General features: G+C 41.0%; 4 protein-coding genes across 4 annotated transcripts in view; 2 read left to right on the forward strand and 2 right to left on the reverse strand.

The window, feature by feature from the left end:
- LOC109484446 (protein crumbs-like) overlaps nucleotides 1-7,451 on the forward strand; it is a 57,858-nt gene extending 50,407 nt beyond the window's left edge. Inside the window, 5 exon segments of the mRNA XM_019787697.1 lie at nucleotides 2,924-3,145; nucleotides 4,220-4,459; nucleotides 4,899-5,009; nucleotides 5,184-5,347; nucleotides 5,807-7,451. Of these exon segments, the coding sequence (XP_019643256.1) occupies nucleotides 2,924-3,145; nucleotides 4,220-4,459; nucleotides 4,899-5,009; nucleotides 5,184-5,347; nucleotides 5,807-6,037 (968 nt within the window). The 3' untranslated portion in view covers nucleotides 6,038-7,451.
- Nucleotides 7,452-8,392: 941 nt separating this feature from the next.
- On the reverse strand, nucleotides 8,393-11,735 carry LOC109484766. The gene is made up of 3 exons (XM_019788137.1): nucleotides 11,603-11,735; nucleotides 9,882-11,152; nucleotides 8,393-9,691 (listed from the first exon to the last, which is right to left on the reverse strand). Exons 2-3 carry the CDS (start codon nucleotides 11,112-11,114, stop codon nucleotides 9,311-9,313), a joined length of 1,614 nt encoding a protein of 537 aa, XP_019643696.1. The 5' UTR covers nucleotides 11,115-11,152; nucleotides 11,603-11,735; the 3' UTR covers nucleotides 8,393-9,310.
- A 474-nt stretch (nucleotides 11,736-12,209) lies between these two features.
- On the forward strand, nucleotides 12,210-17,736 carry LOC109484748. The gene is made up of 2 exons (XM_019788115.1): nucleotides 12,210-12,313; nucleotides 14,914-17,736. Exon 2 carries the CDS (start codon nucleotides 15,494-15,496, stop codon nucleotides 16,499-16,501), a length of 1,008 nt encoding a protein of 335 aa, XP_019643674.1. The 5' UTR covers nucleotides 12,210-12,313; nucleotides 14,914-15,493; the 3' UTR covers nucleotides 16,502-17,736.
- LOC109484400 lies at nucleotides 12,337-14,562 on the reverse strand. The gene has a single exon (XM_019787648.1). The coding sequence runs from the start codon at nucleotides 14,560-14,562 to the stop codon at nucleotides 13,204-13,206; it is 1,359 nt and encodes a 452-aa protein (XP_019643207.1). The 3' UTR covers nucleotides 12,337-13,203.
- Nucleotides 17,737-20,570: the final 2,834 nt, after the last annotated feature.

Consider the following 20,570-nt stretch of genomic DNA (forward strand, 5'->3'; position numbering starts at 1 on the left):
AAATTTTCTTTGAAATTTGCAGCCTGAAGTCTGTGCATTTGATTTGAAATATCACCTGAAACTCATCACCGGATCTTTACAAAAGGCTATTTTCATTTTTTTTCAAATACATCTCAGTGTTGTGACAGTAGTTGTCATTTTATCTGTAACAGTCACAAACAATGTTCTTCCTGTCTTGCAATCCATTCCTGCTATCCTCTCTCCAGGCCTACGATGTGATGATGACATAGATGAGTGCATGAGCTCTCCTTGCGAGAATGATGCTCTCTGCAGTAACACCTATGGCAGTTTCCAGTGTATTTGCCCCCTGGGGTACACAGGACAGACCTGTGCCACCCCACAGTGTACTGCAGACTTGTGTGCAAACAATGCCACCTGTAATGATACTGGCACTGCCTGGGTGTGTCACTGTACTGAAGGGTTTGAAGGTGAGGTTGTCAGTATCAGCTGCTGATACAATCATGCAATTCCTTCCATCCCTGAGTTGCATCTTGGTGTTCACAGTATCATTTGTATCACAAGCACAATCCCTTATTTTTAGACCAGGCTGTGAAACATATTAGATCACATATTAGATAGGAGTTGCAGCTGTCCATTGAAAAGTCAATCTATGATTTTATCTCCCCATTCTTTGGCCCTTAAGTTTCCTTTTGCTTTGTTCCCTGAGTTTTGGAGTCTCCTGTACTTTAGTAATGGATTTTTGATTTATGGTGTCAGTGATTTGTTTTGCTGCGAGAGCTTTCTCGTTTGGTGCCTTGTTGTCAAACATCCACATACATGTATGTTTGCCCATAAATTGCTCTTACATTGTAGATGTATGTGGCATTGTGTCACACCCCAGCTTTTCTGTCCCCTTCGTAGTCTTATTATACCATGTGTTATCGCTTCCCACCAGTCCATATGTTCACTTGCTTCTGGCAAATATGAGTTATGTTTATAATTCAAACACACAGTTCTTCATGCACCGTCCTTGTTTCCTTCCAGATCCATTTGTCCTGTAACAGTCTACATGTACCTAGCAGTGTGCTGTTACCAGTTTGGAGCCGTTTAACAGTCACAGATTGCATAATGTTGATGAACATGCTTTTACATGTTATGACATGCTATCATGATATTATAAACTGCCAATATTTATTTTGCTCTGACATGTTCTCATTTTATTTATCACTTCCATTTCACCATTGCAGGCGTCCGCTGTGGGAATGACACAAACGAGTGTCTAAACTCACCCTGTGAGCACGACAGCCTGTGCAATAACACTTTTGGCAGCTACGAGTGCTCTTGTTCTCTCGGATACGTGGGGAGGAACTGTGAAAGCCCCAATTGCACGGCTGATCTGTGCTCTAACAATGGCACTTGTGATGATAGTGGTTCAGAATGGGTCTGTGCCTGTGGAACAGGGTATGAAGGTACGACTTGGTCCGAAGACGTTATGGTTCAAATGCTGGATAAAATCTTCATCACATGCAATACAGCTGTACCTGTCTTCCTACAGGTTATGTAGGTCCTCTGGTAGCTTTCCTTTGAGGATTTGGGTCTGTCTTTCTTGTTCTTCCGCAGCTTTCTTGCCTACAGTACTTCTGTCATTTTGTGGCTGAGTACTTCTCAAGTTACAGGATCTGCATGCATGTAGCTTGTTCCCTCTGTGAAATACGGTAGTGCTCACATAGTTCTCTTTTGTTTGTGAACAATAACTCTTATTTTCTGCCAAGGGTTCTTATAGTAATCCTTTCTTTGGTGCTGAGAATTTAACACCATATTTCTTTTGTGCATGGGTGGATTCTGTCAATAGATTAACATTTAGACTCTAGGCTTTACTTCCTTCAGTTTTTCTTTGTAGGACTGTTGAGAATTGGGTGAATTAATGCTGTCCTGTGAACACACACAGCTGTATCTCTTGGTTGTTAGGAGTTGGTAGATAGTAGCTCTACAAATGTACATCTAGGTATTTTCTCTGGTGTATCCTGGCTTTCCAGTGCTTCTGCATACATGTTTATGTAGCTTTGCACTGTTTGTTGCACCAGTTGATGTCTTGGGTGTTCTCTTGGTGCATGCTGTGGTCATTTCCAGTGGTGCTGTCCTGTACAAGGTGTCTTGTTGGCTCCTGTCCTTGGTGCTGAAACGTGTATCACAGTTCTAACCCTATATCATACACCAGTTAACAATCCATGTACTGTCCACACATCAATTCATCATTGTCATCCTTAATGTTAAGGCATACATGATTTTACTATCATTGTTTCCAGATCATTCCATTTCATTATAATCTGTCCATCAGTACCATCTTGTTTTCAGCATTTTACCACAGACATTTTCACTACAATTAGTCTCAAATACTATCATGTGATTATCACAATTTCACCACACATTGTTTGCATTAATTGTAGTGATGTAGGTGTGATTTACTGTGAATCACGTGTTGCTAATGCATGTTACAAACTAACAATGATGTATGATTCATTTACAAGGTGATCACATGACCATGAACTACACCATAATCTTGTAGAAGAATTAATTACTTATGTAGCATAGTAGAAAGATTACCACAATATTCTAGATTAATTATCAATAACTAGTAGATCATAACCAAACATTTTCATGGATATGGCCAGTTCAATTCCCAGATCTTTTGGTTTAGAAATGTCAGAAATTTGTTTGAATGCACTGTGGATTTCAGAGATATAACATTGATTTTACTGGATCTATTGTAGCCTATGTAACCCAAGCTCCGGGGGGCTCCCTACATAGTCCGCCGGGGGCCGGCTGGATGTTGGGCTGCCGGCAAAAGCGATTTAATCAGGCTAGATCTATTGAAGTGGCCATATTAACCATGGATGTCAGTAGTGATCAGTTGATTGACATGTGCCAATCCCTAATCAAAGCTAATCAGCACCAATTCATGCCATGCATCCCAACCATACAGGAGACCGGTGTCAAAGTGACATTGACGAATGCACAAACGAAGACCTGTGCCAAAACGGCGCCACTTGTGTCAACTCCCCTGGCGCTTTCCTGTGCAATTGCAGCGCAGGGTTTCAGGGGTCGCTCTGTGAGACTCCGACTTGCGCCCCTAACCCTTGCCTGAATAACGGTAGCTGTGCGCTAGAGGATAGCTGGAGTTGCTCTTGTACTGAAGGGTTTGCAGGTAGGGAGGTGTGCTAGGCAGGGCTTCATGTCTTGGTGACATTTACTTAAAAATATTTCACTAATGTGTTATGCACTGTGAAACTATCACTAACATGTAACTGGCTGAATGAAGATTTGATATTAAACATGTCTGTCTGGAATGCGGGTTCTTCCTTTCATTAACTTACATACATATATCTCATTTTTCTAGCTGTTACAAGTACATAATTATATACTTTGGGAATTGTGCATGCGTGTCTGTCTTATGGAGATTTAGTTTTCTGTTGCTAATCCATCTTTAGTTAGCTAGCTAGTTTACCATCATCTTCTGTATTGCTATAGCTATATTGCTAGCAACCATCAGCTTTACATTTGCCCATTCTTGGCATTACTTATTAATAATTTGTACTAACAATGTTTTTCATCATCATAATCATTTTGTTTCTAGCACAGTAATATGACCACAACACCATCACTAACACAGCTTCCATCATTTTGTACCATTTTAGTTGGGACTAGAAATACATTTTCCTTTCAACTTAACTTTTTCATACCACATTCATAACACATAATATATTAGCTTTAATTTGACATAGAATTTTCCTCTAGATCTTTTTAGTTAGAATTTCCTTCTGTTCAATGAGCATCAAATAAAATCTCTCACTAATTTTGCATGCTCCTCATCAAGCTTCAGAACTATCCAGCCTGTTTCTGGGTGCATACATGTAGATTAATCATTGCTTTGATATTTTCTGTTACAAACAGAAGATTATCAGCTTTTCTTTCCCTCTTTTGCAGGTTGTTCTGTTAACATAGACCAAGTACTTGTAGGTTTGGTGTCTCTGTTTCATCTTTTGGCTTCATAGATGCAGTTAAATCTTCAATGGTGTTTTGGGCTTTTTGTTCACAGCTCTTAATGCTTTTGTTCCCTTTGCTTTGGAGGATTTGGTGCTTCATTGATGTTGCATCGGCTTTGATTTCCTCATTGTGTGGCGGCTCTATCTTTCTACATTTTCCTCACTTGAATCTATGTCAACATCTTAACATTTTTTGACAAGGCAAGAGTTCTAACACTACTGTGTGACTTTGCTAGGCCCGAGATGTCAGATTCGGGGACCATGTGCCGACTTCCCCTGCCAAAACGGAGGCAACTGTACGCAGAACGTGAACGCCATCCCCATGACGTATGACTGCGACTGTGGGTACGGCTGGGAGGGAGACACCTGTACTGCGGAGGTGGACTGGTGCTCGTCCAGCCCTTGTGAGAACAACGGGAACTGCACCAGCATCAACACACAGGGTTTCATGTGCCAGTGTGAGCCGTGGCTGGATGGTCAGTACATTTACAAACATCTGAAAATGTATCTCCATCTTTTCTCGTATATCTTTATTGACTACATGTAGGTTTGAATTGAGAAAAAATGAGATATACTGAAGAGAACTGATATACTAGGCTATGACTGTCTCCTTGAAGTTGTGATCATTCTATATACTAGTAAGTCAAGTATCTAAAAAATTGGTGCTATAAGAGATTGAAAGAGATGTCATTCAACTAAGCTTAGTCTACCAGCAATATTTGCCTCAAAATGCAGGAAATAGCATTTCAGAGGGTCAAGTTGATTTCCCTAGGATTGTCACATGCGGTGCTCGATTTGATGTTTCATGAAACAAAATTGAGATTAAAAAAATTCAGGCTAGCTAGAACACTGCAGCTGATTCAGAAGTTTCCTCATCTAGAATGGTGGACATTAACGGTTGTACTTTTCCTGTAGGACCCACATGTGGGGAGGACAAGAATGACTGCCTGTCGAACCCATGTCTGAATGGAGCCACGTGTCAAGACAAGACGGGAGAAGTGGGTGTGGAATGTAGATGTACTCCATGTAAGTCAGGAATTTTGATTCTTAGTGAGTCCTTTGACTGTACTTAGAATTGTTTGTGTAGCAGCTGTGATGATGATGAATAGTGTCCTTTTTGACATGTACATATGCCTTGAAATATTGCAACTGTAAAAACAAAGTGAATTTCAGTATCTCTTTCTTCCTCCTGTGTCTCAGACTGGAAGGGTGAGACGTGTGAAGAGGACCGTAATGAGTGTGAGGAGCCTGAGTCGGAGGAGTTCCGCTGTCCTCTCAACGAAACAGCATCAGAATGTGAGAACGACCTGGGCAACTTCACCTGTGTGTGTCTGTCTGGCTGGGCTGGAGAGTACTGTTCAGAGGTGAGATTCCTGGAATAGAGTAGTCACCTTAAGCTTGGAAAAATACTGGTACCTAATGTGGAATATCTAACCCTTGTTTTTCAACTTGATGTACTTCAAATGTGTGTACATGAATGTTGTTGATATAAATCGGAATGCTGGTAATTGTTGTTGGAAAGGTCTCCTTACACATCCTTATACATGTAGGACAGTGCATTAAAGTAAGCTGTCCGTGTTTTATCTAACAGTAGCGTATAGGAAAGATCTACGTGCGTTTCCAGGTTTTCAGGTTGCTGGTTTGTTACGCCAAGGGGTGGTTATACCAGCTATTCAGATACAGATACTTATAACTGGATGGAAAAAACAAAAAACGTTTATTCAAGAAACTGGATGAGTAACTGTTTGGCATATCTCATTACCTGGATGTCTAACCTTTACCAGCATAGCTAAATTTTTGTTTTGACTTGTCTGCATTCCCAGGAGGTGCCTATCAGCGATCCTCGGACACAGGACCTGGGCCTGATCCTGGGTCCCTCCATCGCTGCAGCCATCTTACTCCTCATCATCATCCTCCTGGTCCTGCTGCTCCTCATGAAGAGCAAGAGAGCGACGCGCGGCACATACAGCCCCTCCAGACAGGAGATGACAGGATCCAGGGGGGTCGAGATGGGGGGGATGCTCAAACCACCCCCCGAGGAAAGACTAATTTAGTATCAAACTCGTTTTCCCGTCCATTTGTACAAAGTTGGGTCTATGAATTCTTCTGAAGAATTTGTAATAATAACTTGTAACATGTTGTTTGTTGATGTACTGTTTATGCCTTGAATTGTTTGTACATTCCATGTCATATGTGTTTGTCTTGTAATTAAAAAAGGTTTTAACTTGTGAAGTAATTCTGTTGAATGAAGTATTTCTGTTATATGTGTGTTCTAAATTCTCGAGTAACAAATGTATGGTATCTGTAGCTATAGAAATAGTGTTACTGGAAACTCAATTGTAGTTCACAACATCGCATTTAGTTCAAATCTCTACACCTCTATTCAGCATGTCTTGTAACCTCCATGTCAGCCATTGTGAAGAATTTGAACACTTGGTCTTTTGCTGAAGGAATGAAGAAAACTTGAACAATGTCTGACTCTGAGGCTACTTAACATGTCTTTTTAGATTTCACATATTCAATATATTGTAGTTGTTGCCCACCATTGTGAAAGAAATAGTCCTTGATGTAATATCAATACTGTTCTAATATTTTAAAGTGAAATGTTCCTGTATTTTTTTGTCTACGTGTGATGTTAGAATGATGATATCAGGGAACAGTGAAATTATGTAGTTAATGGCACAGATATAACGTTCAGAAAGTATGTTCTTAGATTTATAAGTAGTTATGTCAGACAGAGTTTAGCATCACAAGAGGATATTTTTTAGTAAAATTGTGATATTTTTGTCGTAGTGTTGTTTTACATGCAAACGCTGGATCGTCTGTGAATGATCAAATATTAGCAATGTCCTAATGTCTTTTAGCAATATCAAAACCCACCTCGTTATTAGTATATGACACATTATTTTTTGTCAATTTTAGCCACTAATATGTAACACATTGTGTACAAAGATTTTAATTTATGTTCATGACTTTAATATTGAAACTATGAATTCACATAGGCACTGAATACTACCTAATCCGACATGTACATGAAATGATTTATGCTAATCCTTCCAAGCTTTGCCACATCTTAATCCATGTGGCTCACTAAGCTGTTAAGGGATGTAACAAACAGTATTAACTGATCTGATTTGGTTTTGCACTTGTCAGTTGTGTAGTTGAACAACATGTATGTACGAGAAACTTGATCACTTTTGTGAAGTATTTGTTTTATTTTCTATGTGATTCCACTGCTTGTTGCATCTAATAATGTGTGAGTTGCCAAATCTTGCTTCAATACACCTTGGTTCCCAAGTGGGGTTGCGAACTTTGTAAAACAAAAATTCGGTAGTTTTAGAGACTACATGTACTTACAAGGTTTTGGAATGCCACCAGGTAAGCAAGGTCAGCTTAATTATGCTTTATTCGTAGATCTCTAGATTTGTGTCGCTGTATTATAGTGCATAGTACCTCACTGGCATGGTAGGTTGCTTATCCTTTTGATTATGCAAAATAAGCTGGATTATCAAACCTGCAAAAGTATATGTCAATGTTACCAACATTGCTAGACTTATGACACAAGTTATTGTCCATGTCTTTTGGTGATGAATGTTAATAATATTGGCTTTTGTATGGATAGTTGCACAACATGATTGCTAGGTTTGGTTGTTTCGAGATGAAGCGATAGAAGGAAAATTGACCTGACAAAATTTCATTGACTAACGTTACCCTATCATGACATCAAATAGAAGAAATCAGTGTACATGTACATGTGTATGACTTTCTAGTGTTTGGAACATGACTGTTGGATTAGAAATGTTAATGGTAGAATTATCTTGAAAAGACAAAGCTTCAGGTTGGGTGTTGAAGCTGTACACTAGAGAAAAGGTTGACAGAAAATTACCTATATTTGCATGACAGAGAATGCAGAGCAGCATAGATATTTTTTGGCAATGACTTTTTAAAGTACGCATACAGGTTTGAAAGTGTGAATTCTCGTTGATGAGTTTGTACTTACGCTTTTTGATGAATTTGTACAGAAGAAGGTAAAATTTGTCTCATCTGCTTGGCCTGTAGTTTGATCCACATAGCTGGGCATGTCAAGCTCACAGTGTTACAGCGATGCAGATTTAATAAATTTTGTAATTGAATTTAAAAGAAATCTTGTCCTTGTTTCTGGCATTTTATAAAGGTCACACCATTTGCCTTTCAGTGTGGGTAATATTCAGCATCACATTATGTACAAACATGTTGCTTGTTCACTTATTTTGTGGCTAATTGCTTTGATTTTTGGGTGGGTCTGGGCAGCACTTGGGACGGTAGAGGTGGGATACACATGTCATTTCTGATGGCCCAAATGGTCTCTGGAGGATGTTGCACAGTGCCACACACACACACACACACACAAACAAAACATTGCATTTGGATCAGTGGTCAGAACAACTTGATTTAATTATGTATTCACAGTATTAAGTACTTTGTGATGAGTACTAGTAACACACAAACCTGGGGTTTTACTGTTTCTGTGACATACACTGGCATGAACTCATAACCAGCTATAGTTCTTTTCACAGAAAGACACTCCGTCTTAAGAGGTAGTTATTGGAATGACAGATGATCCAATCTAAGCCTTTTTGTGGAAATGAATCCTTCAAATAAATACACTGTCAGCAATAAAAGTTACAGCCATATTTCATACAGTTCCTGAATATGGCACAATGGTATTACTGTATAACAATACTGTCAATCGTATTGATGAACACCAAGTATAACCTCTGCTAATATCAGTGTTTTCCATTTCTGCACTGGATAAGTTAATATTTAAGTCAATAAGTTAAAGTCATGAATGTTACCCTGCCCAGCAGGTAACACTTGTTCTTGCAAAAGGTTGAGTAAAACATAAATAGTTGAATAGGACCTGGGATAAACCATTAGAAAACTGTGTTTCAGACAGCTGCCTTGATACATGTACATGTACATGTACCTTTCAGAACAGCCAAGAAAAATCTGAAACCCAAATCCAAATACCAGTAAAGCTCTGAATGTCTGTGATGGCTGGTTCTTCTAATACAAATAATAGGCAAACTACAGGTATGTGCAGCTCCAGGTATTGCACATATCAAACTCTGAGCATTTTATGTCTATGAAAACAAGATCACATACTATGACCCGACAACTTTGTGGATCTAGTAAGATGGAGCCCAAAACCTTGTACCACAGCCCACATCAACTTCACAGTGACTCTTGTCTAAACCTCTCTACTGAGGTAGATGATGTCATATGCTCTTAGAAAGATGTCACTTGGTGTTGTGACATAAAGATTTACAGAAAATATCAGAACCATGTTAGTAGAGCTTCATGGGATAGAGGCGTGGGCTGGGCGTGTCCTCTACAGGTTTCCATGGCAACCGGTGCTGATGCTGCAGCCATGGTGGTGAGTCTGACCTTACCTCTTGACCTTTGTACTCCGACCTAAACCCTTGATGTACTAGACTACCCTGTGCCCTGCTGTCTTGTTGGTAGTTGAGTAAGGTGTTTCCATTGGGCAGCTGGTAGTCGAGGTAGTCTATAATGTCCATACTGCGGTAACCCTGCTCCACATAGCCTGGCTCCACACACAGCTGCGGGTGGGGGGCCTGAGGATGGAGGTCAGCATAGGTGTGCCAAGAAGGGAAGAAAACTGGACTAGCTGGTGCTGAGGGCTGCTGGGCTGGGTGTACAGGGATCTGTAGTGTCTCCTGTGTACGAAAAGAAGAGGTGATTACTCGTACTTTGTGTCCCTGTTGTTGAAAAACAAATTACAGAATGATTTTCCTGTACCTAACCCAATGGGTATGTTAGTACATGTACAATTAAAGTCTCTATTCCTCTACGGAAAAGTGCAATAAGCTATATTTTACAAAAAATTTAACATACCTGGATGTGTTGGTTGGCTAAGCAGAACTTGTCTTCTTCTTGTCTGTGGTTGATATAACGAGACTTCTGATTGGCAGGCTGCATACCATCAACTTCCATAGGAGCTTCCTCCTGACCATTTTCAGTTGGGACATTTTTCTGTGACTCATAAGATACATGTTGTTTTACAGCAAAAAGCTGTGAGACAGCACTACTAGAAACCTCTGGCCTTTCCTCAGATGTTTGGTGCTTAGCCGTCACTTTTGCAGAATCTGGAGTTTTGATCTTTCCCTTTTCTGCATGCACTAGGAAGCTATGCTGCTTTCTCATTAGTTGACAAAGTTCCTGTTGGATCTCATTGAAGTACCTTCTACCAATGAAAATCTTTTCAGGCTGCAGTGACGACAGTAAGTTGGCTGAAATCTTGGAGAAGGATGGTTTTTCTGGAAGCATGATGGGTTCTTTTGAAGTGCTGGCTGGGGTGATGGGCTCAATGTCCATTGCTGAAGACATTACTACAGATGCTGGGGTGGATGTTTTCACCTGGTTGATAACAGGAGTGTAGAGAGGGTTGAGAGATGGACCTGGACTTTGTGGCATGTTCTGATACCTGTTCTGTGCAGGACTGTACTCCAGATCTTGTAGCCTAACAGGTTTACTTAGCTCTGCATCTGACAAATCCAAAATCTTCCTCATGTCTTCTTCAGCTTTGGCATGGGTCTCCTTAGAGATGTGAATCCCCTCACGGTGGATGGCTTCAGACCTCTTGCCTTTGTTGAAGATACCGATCTTCTGAGTTAACCTACTCCGTGTGATGAGTGCCACATTGTTGCCTTGGTTGACATCCTTCAATGCTGATCTCTCCATCTTAGCTCTTTCTGTAGCATCGTTTAAAGCTCTGGTTCTCCTCTTGAATTCAGCCTTTTCTTGACGGTCAACCTTCCTTTGGCTGTGGTCGGCACTCTTGCTTCTGCCTCTGGTCCTTCTGTGACGAGTCCTTTGAGCGGTTCTTGTATCCATCTTGTTAGCTTCCACTGTGCCTACAGAAGTGTCAGTACTTTTTACTTCTCCTCTCCTCTTTTTTCTGTGACGTGTGTCTGAGTCCTTTCTTGTGTTGGAGATAGAAGTACAAGCTAAGGTGTCTTGGTGTTTCCGAAACACCTTGAGGATTGCTTTCCTCTGCTTGCAAGGGTCAGAATCAGATGGTAGCTTCTTCAAAGTCTTCAGTTGCCTGTGCTTTGAATGTTTTCCCATGAATTTGAATATTCAGAGTTTTCCTGCAGAAAAAATGCCTGGTGAAGGAAGCAAGGCAGTAAATCAAAATTGTATTTTATCAAAGAGTGACATCAAGAGACTCAACACTTATATCAACTCAGTTGCCCAAGGAGGTTAGATGATAGGCAGCCTTTTCTAACCAGTCTAAACAGCCTGGTTACATTTCTAATTTACATTGCAAATTTGAATAATTGTTCATTACAAGAATCAGTAATACACGGTCTTAAAGTCATAAACCAACAGTTATTGCCAACACGTACGTGTCACTCGACTACAAAATCTTTATTCTCAAATTAAAGTTGAAAGTTTGTGTTCCACTTTGCGTTAACTTGGACTTGTCCACAGAGACCTTACTTAGCGAAGCGGCGCCGGGTTTGCGTGCTCAAGAAATGCACCATGCATTAGACATTTGACATATTCAGCAAATTATAAAAGCGTTGAAAAATCACAGCTTTTGGCGGTCTTACCTCTCAAAAGGATGCAGACGTAGACATTTTTCAGCCTCCCTCCAAATCGAACCCCCCGCCCAGCTGCAAGGGCAAGTGTCATGGCGCATGCTTCGATCTATTTCTGTAACGGCAATGCCATTGGCTAATCAAGCATGTAACTTTCGCTGTCTGACCAATGGCAGCTAAGGTTACTCTCGGTCAATGAAATTTGCATAAAGTCCTTGACATAAAGTAGTAAAAGATCGATTAATACGTCGATATTAGTTCAATAATGACAGGTTTTTAGTTTGGTACCTATACGAAGACGAGATGTCAAATGGAGAGTGATGTACAGCATTTTCATAATATTTTGACACGGAAATATCATTGGCCAATCAGAGACGTGCAACTGGCAGCGAAGGTCAACCTCGGCCATCGACCTTACTTAAATTTGCAAAGAAACAAATTTAAAAGAAACTAAAAAGACAGCTCATCCTTCTGTTACGTAAGTATTTGATGTTTATAAACCTTCCTAATTCTCTCTAAGACAAAATTAATGGATTTTTCGATTACACATGACGTAATTTTATGAACCAATCAAATGATGCGTATACACGTATTTCCGGTTTCGCGCCGCCATTTTAGGTCAAAGGTCAATGGGTGCAAACAAGCCGTCAACAGTGAATTTTCGCGCCACTGGGTTTTCTGTCATAAACGGACGAGTCGTTCTGACAGATCGCACCGTTGTCGGTAAGTTATCGATATATCTTTAGTTTTTCTCGGTGCTGTTGGTATTTTAAGCTCTAAACTACTGCTGTATTTTTCTTTTGGGCTAATATTTTCGCATATACTAGTATTTACGTGCGAGCAAGGAGTGTACGTATGTGAGCACCCTCCCCCCTCCCACCGGCCGCATCTATGTCTCGTCTGTATGTAAGACCCTGGGCGAGATGTAGGGTTTGGCCCAGTATTAAATAGATGTAACGTTAGATGCAGATGTAGATACGTGACATAATTGTTGTTGTTCCGAAGTGCGTTCACCATCCGATAACTAGCTATCCTGACAGCCGACTTTACTATATATCAACATAAAACCTAGATCTACAACGTTTTGATGGGAGCTTTAATCGTATACTGCAGTCTCAGGACTCGAAGATACAAGTACTATTTCTTACATGCATGACTTCCTTCGCTCAATACTGAGTCTGACTCACATCGCCGCATGAACATTCCTTATGTATTGGACATTATGATAGTGAAAAATCAGATGGCCGTATAATCACTTTCCTGTTTTCCTGTACAGTCAAGTTCAAGTGAAATAACAACAGTAACAATACAAACAGGGTTATAGCAGCTCCATTTAGTCCACCAACAGTCAAGCAATAATTACTATCATAAGTAGTAGAAATAATTTTGGTTCCATTATATATATATATGGGACATATTGGTATATCTGTCAGAAACACTTTTACCAAGATAACGATCATCTTAGTAGTAAATATGCAACAATAATGCCAATAGCATTTTGCTCAATCCATTACATTCATTTACGATTTCATAATATTTACATCAATCTGTTTTCTCTTTCTGAAACTGGAGTTTGTGGAAAGTGGAAACTGGTAAGTTCCTGACTGTCATATCTACTTTTGAACTGAGGGATTGATCTTGTTTAGACCATGCGCACAAGCAGAACACTGCCAGAGAGTAGGGAGATTATCCACCTGCTGATCGTTTTGGATACCAACGCATGTGAAATGGAACCACATGTTGCAGGTGTCACACCCAACACTACCTTCAGTGAACCTTGAACACTGTTCAAGGCATGGATGAGCACAAATGGGGCAAATGACGGGACTCAGCACTGAGACTGTGGCAGTACTGGAATTCGCCAAGGGTGACACAGTTTGGCAGAGGTTGATTCCATCAAATGTTGGAATAAGACCATGGCTAGTGTCAGCAGTGCCAGGCACCGCACTGGAGGTACTTGGTGTATTGTGGTTTGTGCTGCTGGTTGCTACTTCACCACTGGCACTGGCATCAAGCTCCCGTTTGAGCCTTCCTGTCAGCAGCTCAGGAGCCACATACTCCTTGAAGAAGTAGTCGAGCGCATCCCTGATCTCCTCCCAATATGTCTTGTTAAACTTCACAGGGATGTGAATGCTGCCATGTGGACTGTACACGTAGAAGCTGCACAACTTGTAGCCTGTAAGTGCCATTTGTCCTTGGCACTGGGCATAGTAGCCATGGTTTGTTTTTAGCTTCAGTCCATCACCACTTTCATACAGATATGGCAGGATGGTTGGACTTGGAGCAGTATCCTTGCATGACATAGGGCATTTTAGCTCAGCCACTCTTTGGCCGTGACACTTGCAGCTCAACACTGCATCGGGGGAGGCACCCAGGAATGCTCTTTGTTCAGAGAGCACAAGACCTACAGGTTCACAACATGCTTCTTGATGTTCTTCGTCAAAGACTTCAAACAGTGCTTGCTTGGCATCAGCCTCCATTTCTCGGCCATATTTGATGGCGGTCAGTGTCTCGCTGGTACGCGAGTACCCCATGAGTTTTCCCAGTAGAGCATCTGCTGATGTGCCAGGCCTCTTCTTGATGGATTGAACTTTGGTATATATGCTGTAGAAATTGGAAGCTGTCAGTCTTCCCCTGCGGGCCATGGTCCAGATGGGAGAACTAGATTGGCCTCTGGTGGCCTTTTCCAGGACGGCCACGTCATCTTTACTGATGACTAAGGAGGAGATGAACTCGGTTGTAGAATCTTGGGTGTATGGCTTTGCCATAGCATCCATAAAAAGATGCTGAGGTGACAGAGGCTGTCCAGACTCAACGTTTTCCTTATGTGCTTGCTTCTCCAGGGCTGTAAACAGGACAGCTTCTGGTACGGCTCGTCGAAGGGACTTGGCCAGTCTGTCCCTATTGCTGATGTCTGGTAGCTGGTGTCTGTCTTCCAGAGGCTGGAAGAGCCTCTTCCGTGTTGAGTTCATCGGTCTGGAATCTGACAATTTACCACAAAATGGTTTAAGATTTGATTTTTAGCATGCATATGAAAGCAATCAACTTCACTTAAAAACTTAACTGCATAACCAATTAGATCTTTGTGTTATGGAACATACATTTTTAAGCAGTGAACCTGTTTGCAGAACATGTTGTAATCAGCAAACAAACATGTAAATTCTGTTACAATGATCTATAATCACTGGTACTAGTACTGCTGCCATCAGAACCTTTTATATTGTTGTTCAAGGATAATAATAATGTTTCAGATTTCACTTATCAGCCACATGATTGTCATTACTTTGCTTATACATGAACCTATTTTTAATTGTATTTTTCAGACTGTTGTGATGTCTACGAGGCAGTGCTCCGTGTATGAATGCCACAACAGTGGCAGGAAATTAGAGAAGTGGAGGGAAACGGTCTGTAGCATTCATCAAAGACTCCATCGCTCTTGCATTTGCCCAGAACCGTTCAGATTGCTGCCCTTTCCCACACAAAGGAAGGACCCTGATGCCAGACAGAAATGGATCCGACTTGTCGGCCGTAAGAGTGAGACCAACAGAAACAAAATCTGGGTCCCAAATGCTGACTCTCGTATTTGTTCCATACACTTTGTGGACAGTGAACCCACACAGGCGAACCCATACCCAACACTGCACATGGGCACTCTCAATACTTCCAGTACGCCAAAACCAAGGAAGGCGCCTACACCTCGCCGACTTGTGGACACTACTACCAAAAAGGTGCTTGCCAAGAATAGCACAACAGAAAAGAATAGCACAGACACCAGTGTCAGCAGCTTTCCCGTTCATATACATGTAAATCATGACCACGACTATGATGTTTCACAGAAACTAAGAGTGTAAAACATGTGAATGTTGCAGTACCAAAGATGCCCAGATTAAAAGGCTCAAACAGATGAATACCCGACTTCAACTGGATGTTGTAGGTCTTAAACTGAAACTCAAATCTCAAAGTCAGTTCAGTCATAACAAGCTATTGAAAGACAGTAAAGTACTATTCTACACGGGGTTGCGAAACCGAAAAGCATTTGAGGAGCTTTATAGTCATATGGCTCCCAAACTCCAACGAATCCGTTTCTGGAGAGGACCTAGTGGCCTTCCGAAGGGCGTTCGCAGGTTCACGAAGTCGCCAAGGAAGTTTGGTCCAGCACGGAAGCTGGGTGGGAGGGACCTACTGCTGATGACCCTTATGAAGCTCAGACTCGGCCTTCTGAATGAAGATTTGGCGGACAGATTTAATGTATCGACATCCACATGTTCACGTGTCCTGACAACAACAATCAAGTTTTTGTCTTCTGAATTGAAGTGTTTGATCTTCAAACCAGCTGAGGAAGTGCTGAAAGCAAATCTGCCAAGGAGGTTTCAATCCCAGCCGTACCAAAATGTACGTCACATCATTGACTGTACTGAAGTCTTTATTGAGACGCCGAAGAATCTGGAGGTAAAAGCCCAAACATGGTCAAACTACAAGCATCATCAGACTGTGAAGTGTCTGGTTTCTATTACACCAACAGGACACTTCAATTTTGTGTCTGAAGCCTGGGGTGGGAGGATTAGTGACAAGCAGCTCACTCAGGTCTCTGGTTTCTTAGGCACACTGTCACGAGATGAGGTTGTGCTTGCAGATCGCGGGTTCCCCATAGCAGAAGATGTTGCTCTGCGCCATGCACATTTGTTGATCCCACCTGGCCGGAGAGGCACTCAACAAATGACACAGGCACAAATCCTGAAGACCAAGCAGATTGCAAACCGTAGAATATTTGTTGAGCAAGCCATCAGGCGTTTAAAAACTTTTAGAATTTTAAAGTATGAAGTGCCAATAACACTACTTCCTCAGATTGATAGCATACCCACTGTCTGCGCAGCACTATGTAATTTATACCCACCACTGGTGAAGTACTAGGTTTCTGTGCCTGTACATAATCATGCTTATTTTAACAATATGTAAAGGACTAGACTAAGTCCTTATGAGTATATAACTGTTGAAGTCTTGGTGTTTTGCCAAAAGTCTTAGGTCTTAGACTTTGAGTTTATGGTCTTGCACAGTGTCGCAAAATGCCCATGCAGTGGTAACACCTGTGCAAGGGAATCCTTTAAACAACTATTTTGATTCAGTGATTAGGTTTGTAACTTGTAGACCTACCATATTTGTTCTAATTGGGACTTAGGCGTGTTCAGTATAGTGTGCCAATATTTTGATGCTCTTTGACACTGATACCTCACCAAGGAACCTTGTATAACTTGAAATTAATCCTATATTTGTGCACCTGAGGCTGTATTTGAGCTTTGTTGTGGAAAGAATGTTGTACATGTAACAAAAGCCAAAGAAATAATGTTTATTGTACACATTATCTATGTGTGATCAACAGAGTGATACATACAGAACATGAACAGGATGGTTTATTAGAAGAAATAATTACAAAATAGGTTATGTTCATTGATTTTTTTGTCACAGATTCTCAACTCACAATCTGCTGTTTTCATTTGAAGTGTTGTCACAATGTTGTCAGTATTTTAAGTGAGCTGAAGATGATTTGATATCTTGACTTGACTTTAATTGACACTGATGTAACACTTAAAACACCTGTACATGTACCTGATTCTGTTTTTGCAGCTCTGTTGTGGGAAGAATGTTAAGTAGCAATATGGAATGAAGATGTAGATTGTAGACCTACTATATTTATCCCAATAGAAGCATGCTCTGTAATAGGGACATACCCAGGGATTTAGGTGTGTCTGTTTAGCCATCATGATGTTTTTCTGTGCCTGCTGGCATCAGCTAGACTTGCTTAGCAATCAATATGTTGTTACAGTTGCAAGTGGTATTTTAAAAAAGGTAGCTGCAGAACTACCTTCTTTTCATCCTGTACTGTACATGGCCAGATGCTGTGTACTAGTTGTGTTTGCATTTATTTACACTTTGTCTAATAAATGTCAAACCCTTAGATGTTGTTTGACTTTGTTCATAATATTTTCTTAACATTTCACTTGAAAGTGAAAACTGTTAACAGGTGAACTTGGTAACAAAACTGACAAATTTGAAATATAACTGTGGTAAAAATGTAATGGAAGGTCACAAAAAGTGTGGGTGTACTTATTCTCATGTAACACAATGTTTACACACCAGTTTTGCAAAATTTCTCATTTTTGAAGTTCATGTCCTTCACCCTGGAGGGCTGAACTGCTTTCTTTGGGGCAGCATTCCACTGGCAGGCTGTGGAGGTGCATGCAGCAGGATCCGCCATATTGGTGCGGACTGCCGCTTCAACTTTAAACAGGAGCGCAGCAACATGGTTACAGGTCTGCGACAGTCTGAACAAAAAAAAGTTTGAATGCTGTACCTTTAAGTTTAAACATACAGTGTAAACGTTACAAATGTGGAGTTGAGAAACAATTTGAGAGGAACCATGATAGTGTTTAATCCTCAAGAACATTGTCCATTTATATAGCGAATGTTATTCATCCAGTTTTTAACTCACCCAGCTGTACACGAGCAGTAAGCCTTCTTTATCGTGCCAGTGGGGTCAGCACACACCCACACATTGTGTGGAATGTCGTTAAGTTTCTCTGAGGGCCTACACTTTGCCCGGAGGTAGACCTTGCCCTCATAGCTACAGTAGAAGACCTCCTGCAGCCACCCACTCGTGTAGTACGTGTACGCCTTGTATGCATTCAACAAACGCCTGTTCAGATCCCTGGTCTTTACCTGATAAATCAATGCGCCTGTTATCAGAAAAGCCTAGCTAAATGAAGGTATGTAATAAACTTGAACTTGAATTTAATCGTTGAAAAATAAGGGCTACAGGTCACATGGAATTTATCAAACTCCCAGTGGCAGTGCACAAACTTGTAGTATAGGTCTAAAATCCAATGAACTTTCAACTTTAAACATATGTTGTTTAACTATGTGTATGCTATTTTCTAAAGGTTTTAATGAAGGTTAAAACTCTAAAGAGATGAACTTGGTTAAAAAAAAACTGACAAATTGAAAACAATTATTAACTAATAAAATTTATGTAATGAATGGTCCACAAGGGACTGTGTTAACATGTCAAAATTCACATGTAACATAATGTTGTTGCCACACCAGTTTACAATACAATGTATTTCTTAAATGACCCTGAAGGGCTGAACTTATTTTCAGTATCAAAATGTAGTGTGTCACTGGAGTCAAAGTAACTGTACTGCATATGGTTGTGCGTTAACTTTGGTACCTGGGTGATCTTTCATCAGGTAATCACAGATGTCATTGTACATTATGTTTGGCCAGTGCTGTATTCCATCTGCCTCGGGCACCCACACTTCGTCCCCAAACTTAAGTGGACCACCCAACCCTTCCAGCAGGTCACTGTACTCTTTTTTCTGCAGTGGCTGCAAGGGCAGCTGCTGTGGGTTGTACGGGCGTATCGTTCTCCCAGGCAGAAAACGCTCTTGCCACCAAGATTTCCTTGGTACCTGACGCGGGCAAGCCCCTAACCCTCAGGAAATCTTGCAGTGCTTTTACACGCCACTGCCTCACAGCTTCTAACTTTTCCATTGCCCAGAGTCCTAGAAAACCACATAAAGTGACATAGAAATGAATCGATAATCAGTTACAGTTTGGATGTACTTTATTGAATTATTTCCGAGTCTAGTGAGTATAAATCAAACTGATGCGTTTATCTTTGACAAACATAACTTTCAGAGAGCGTATCATAACACTTTGTTAACGGAGCCCACATGAATGGAGCCGGAAGTGTATCACAGCGACTCGGAACGAATATCATAATATCACCGTCGTTCGTGCAAAAATGACGGAAAACATACACGAAAGAGATCGGTAAACGCCAAAAGATACCATCGAAACATTGCAGGTCTAGGTTTTACGTTGATATGTTAGCCGGCAATCAGAATAGTTGTCGGGTGGTGGACGGTTTGACACTCGTACTCCGCCTTTTTAAAAAGTCACTCGCGTAATTAGTCACAAAACAAAACACCGCAATCTTCAGAAGCTTTAGATACGAACAGTACCTGTGTTAAGTACCGACGACGGTGCGTCGGCTGAGCTGTTAGAACGACTCGTCCGTTATCTTGTCCGTTACTTCTGTCAGAAAACCCAGTGGCGCGAAATGTGCCGGCCGGCTTGTTTTGCACCGATTGACCTTTGACCCGCAGAAGTCTGCGCAGGCGCACTCGAGACGTGCGATAGGTGTATTGGAACCACAACATTCTAACGGTAGAATTCGAAACGATTGTGATGCCATTTCTTGAACTTGGCAACAACTTGTTTGTTTTGCGACGCTACAGCGTTGACAGCTCTCATCTGGCTAGGGGTCCGAACCGGCAACTGCGTTGCTCCGCACAGCGCCAACAGGGCAAAGGTATGGCTACTTTTGTTGTAATTCACTGTTCATCAACTAAAGCGAATTACGACATGCCCCTCCCCATAATTTTGTTAGGCCATGTTGATTTGATAATATATGGATGACATCCGCGCGCGCATGAATTTTCGGCCGTTTCCAAAAAAAAAAAAGTTTTCAACCATACTGTAAATCGTACAAAACAGTTGCAAAATGAGCAAAAATATACCATAAGTTACAAAAAAAATTAATAAAAACTATACCAATGTCGTAGAATGCCAAAATCAAACGAAAAAAGACGAAATTGTAAAGAAATGAACTTGAAGACTAGATTATTCGCCAAACCATATTCTGTGCCATTTGCTCAACCCTCATGACCACGTAGTATTTCATAATAGAAAAGTTAACTTTTTTTTGCAAAACTTTTTTTTATTCGCACGCGCGCATCAGTTTTGGGGCTCCCGGAGGATGTCATCCATATAATCAAATCAACATGGCCTTATGAGAATAAAGAAATAAAATAAAAAGAGTAGCCCTACTTACCCTCCAGGTTCGGCACCATCAGGAACAGAAACATGTACAGTGGTAGTACACACTTCACCCTTATGGATTCCATTGTGCTGGAAACAAATT

This window comes from Branchiostoma belcheri, unplaced genomic scaffold (assembly GCF_001625305.1).
Source record: "Branchiostoma belcheri isolate BF01 breed outbred unplaced genomic scaffold, Haploidv18h27 scaffold7, whole genome shotgun sequence".
Lineage (NCBI taxonomy): Eukaryota > Metazoa > Chordata > Leptocardii > Amphioxiformes > Branchiostomatidae > Branchiostoma > Branchiostoma belcheri.

Bases quoted from the DNA above. Each gene is read 5' to 3' on its own strand.
- LOC109484766 (XM_019788137.1), bottom strand. From the start codon at position 11,114: ATGGGAAAACATTCAAAGCACAGGCAACTGAAGACTTTGAAGAAGCTA. The intron at 9,692-9,881 runs GTATGTTAAATT...GAGACACTACAG, and splicing joins TAGCCAACCAACACATCCAG to ATCCCTGTACACCCAGCCCA.
- LOC109484400 (XM_019787648.1), bottom strand. From the start codon at position 14,562: ATGAACTCAACACGGAAGAGGCTCTTCCAGCCTCTGGAAGACAGACAC.
- LOC109484748 (XM_019788115.1), top strand. From the start codon at position 15,494: ATGAATACCCGACTTCAACTGGATGTTGTAGGTCTTAAACTGAAACTC.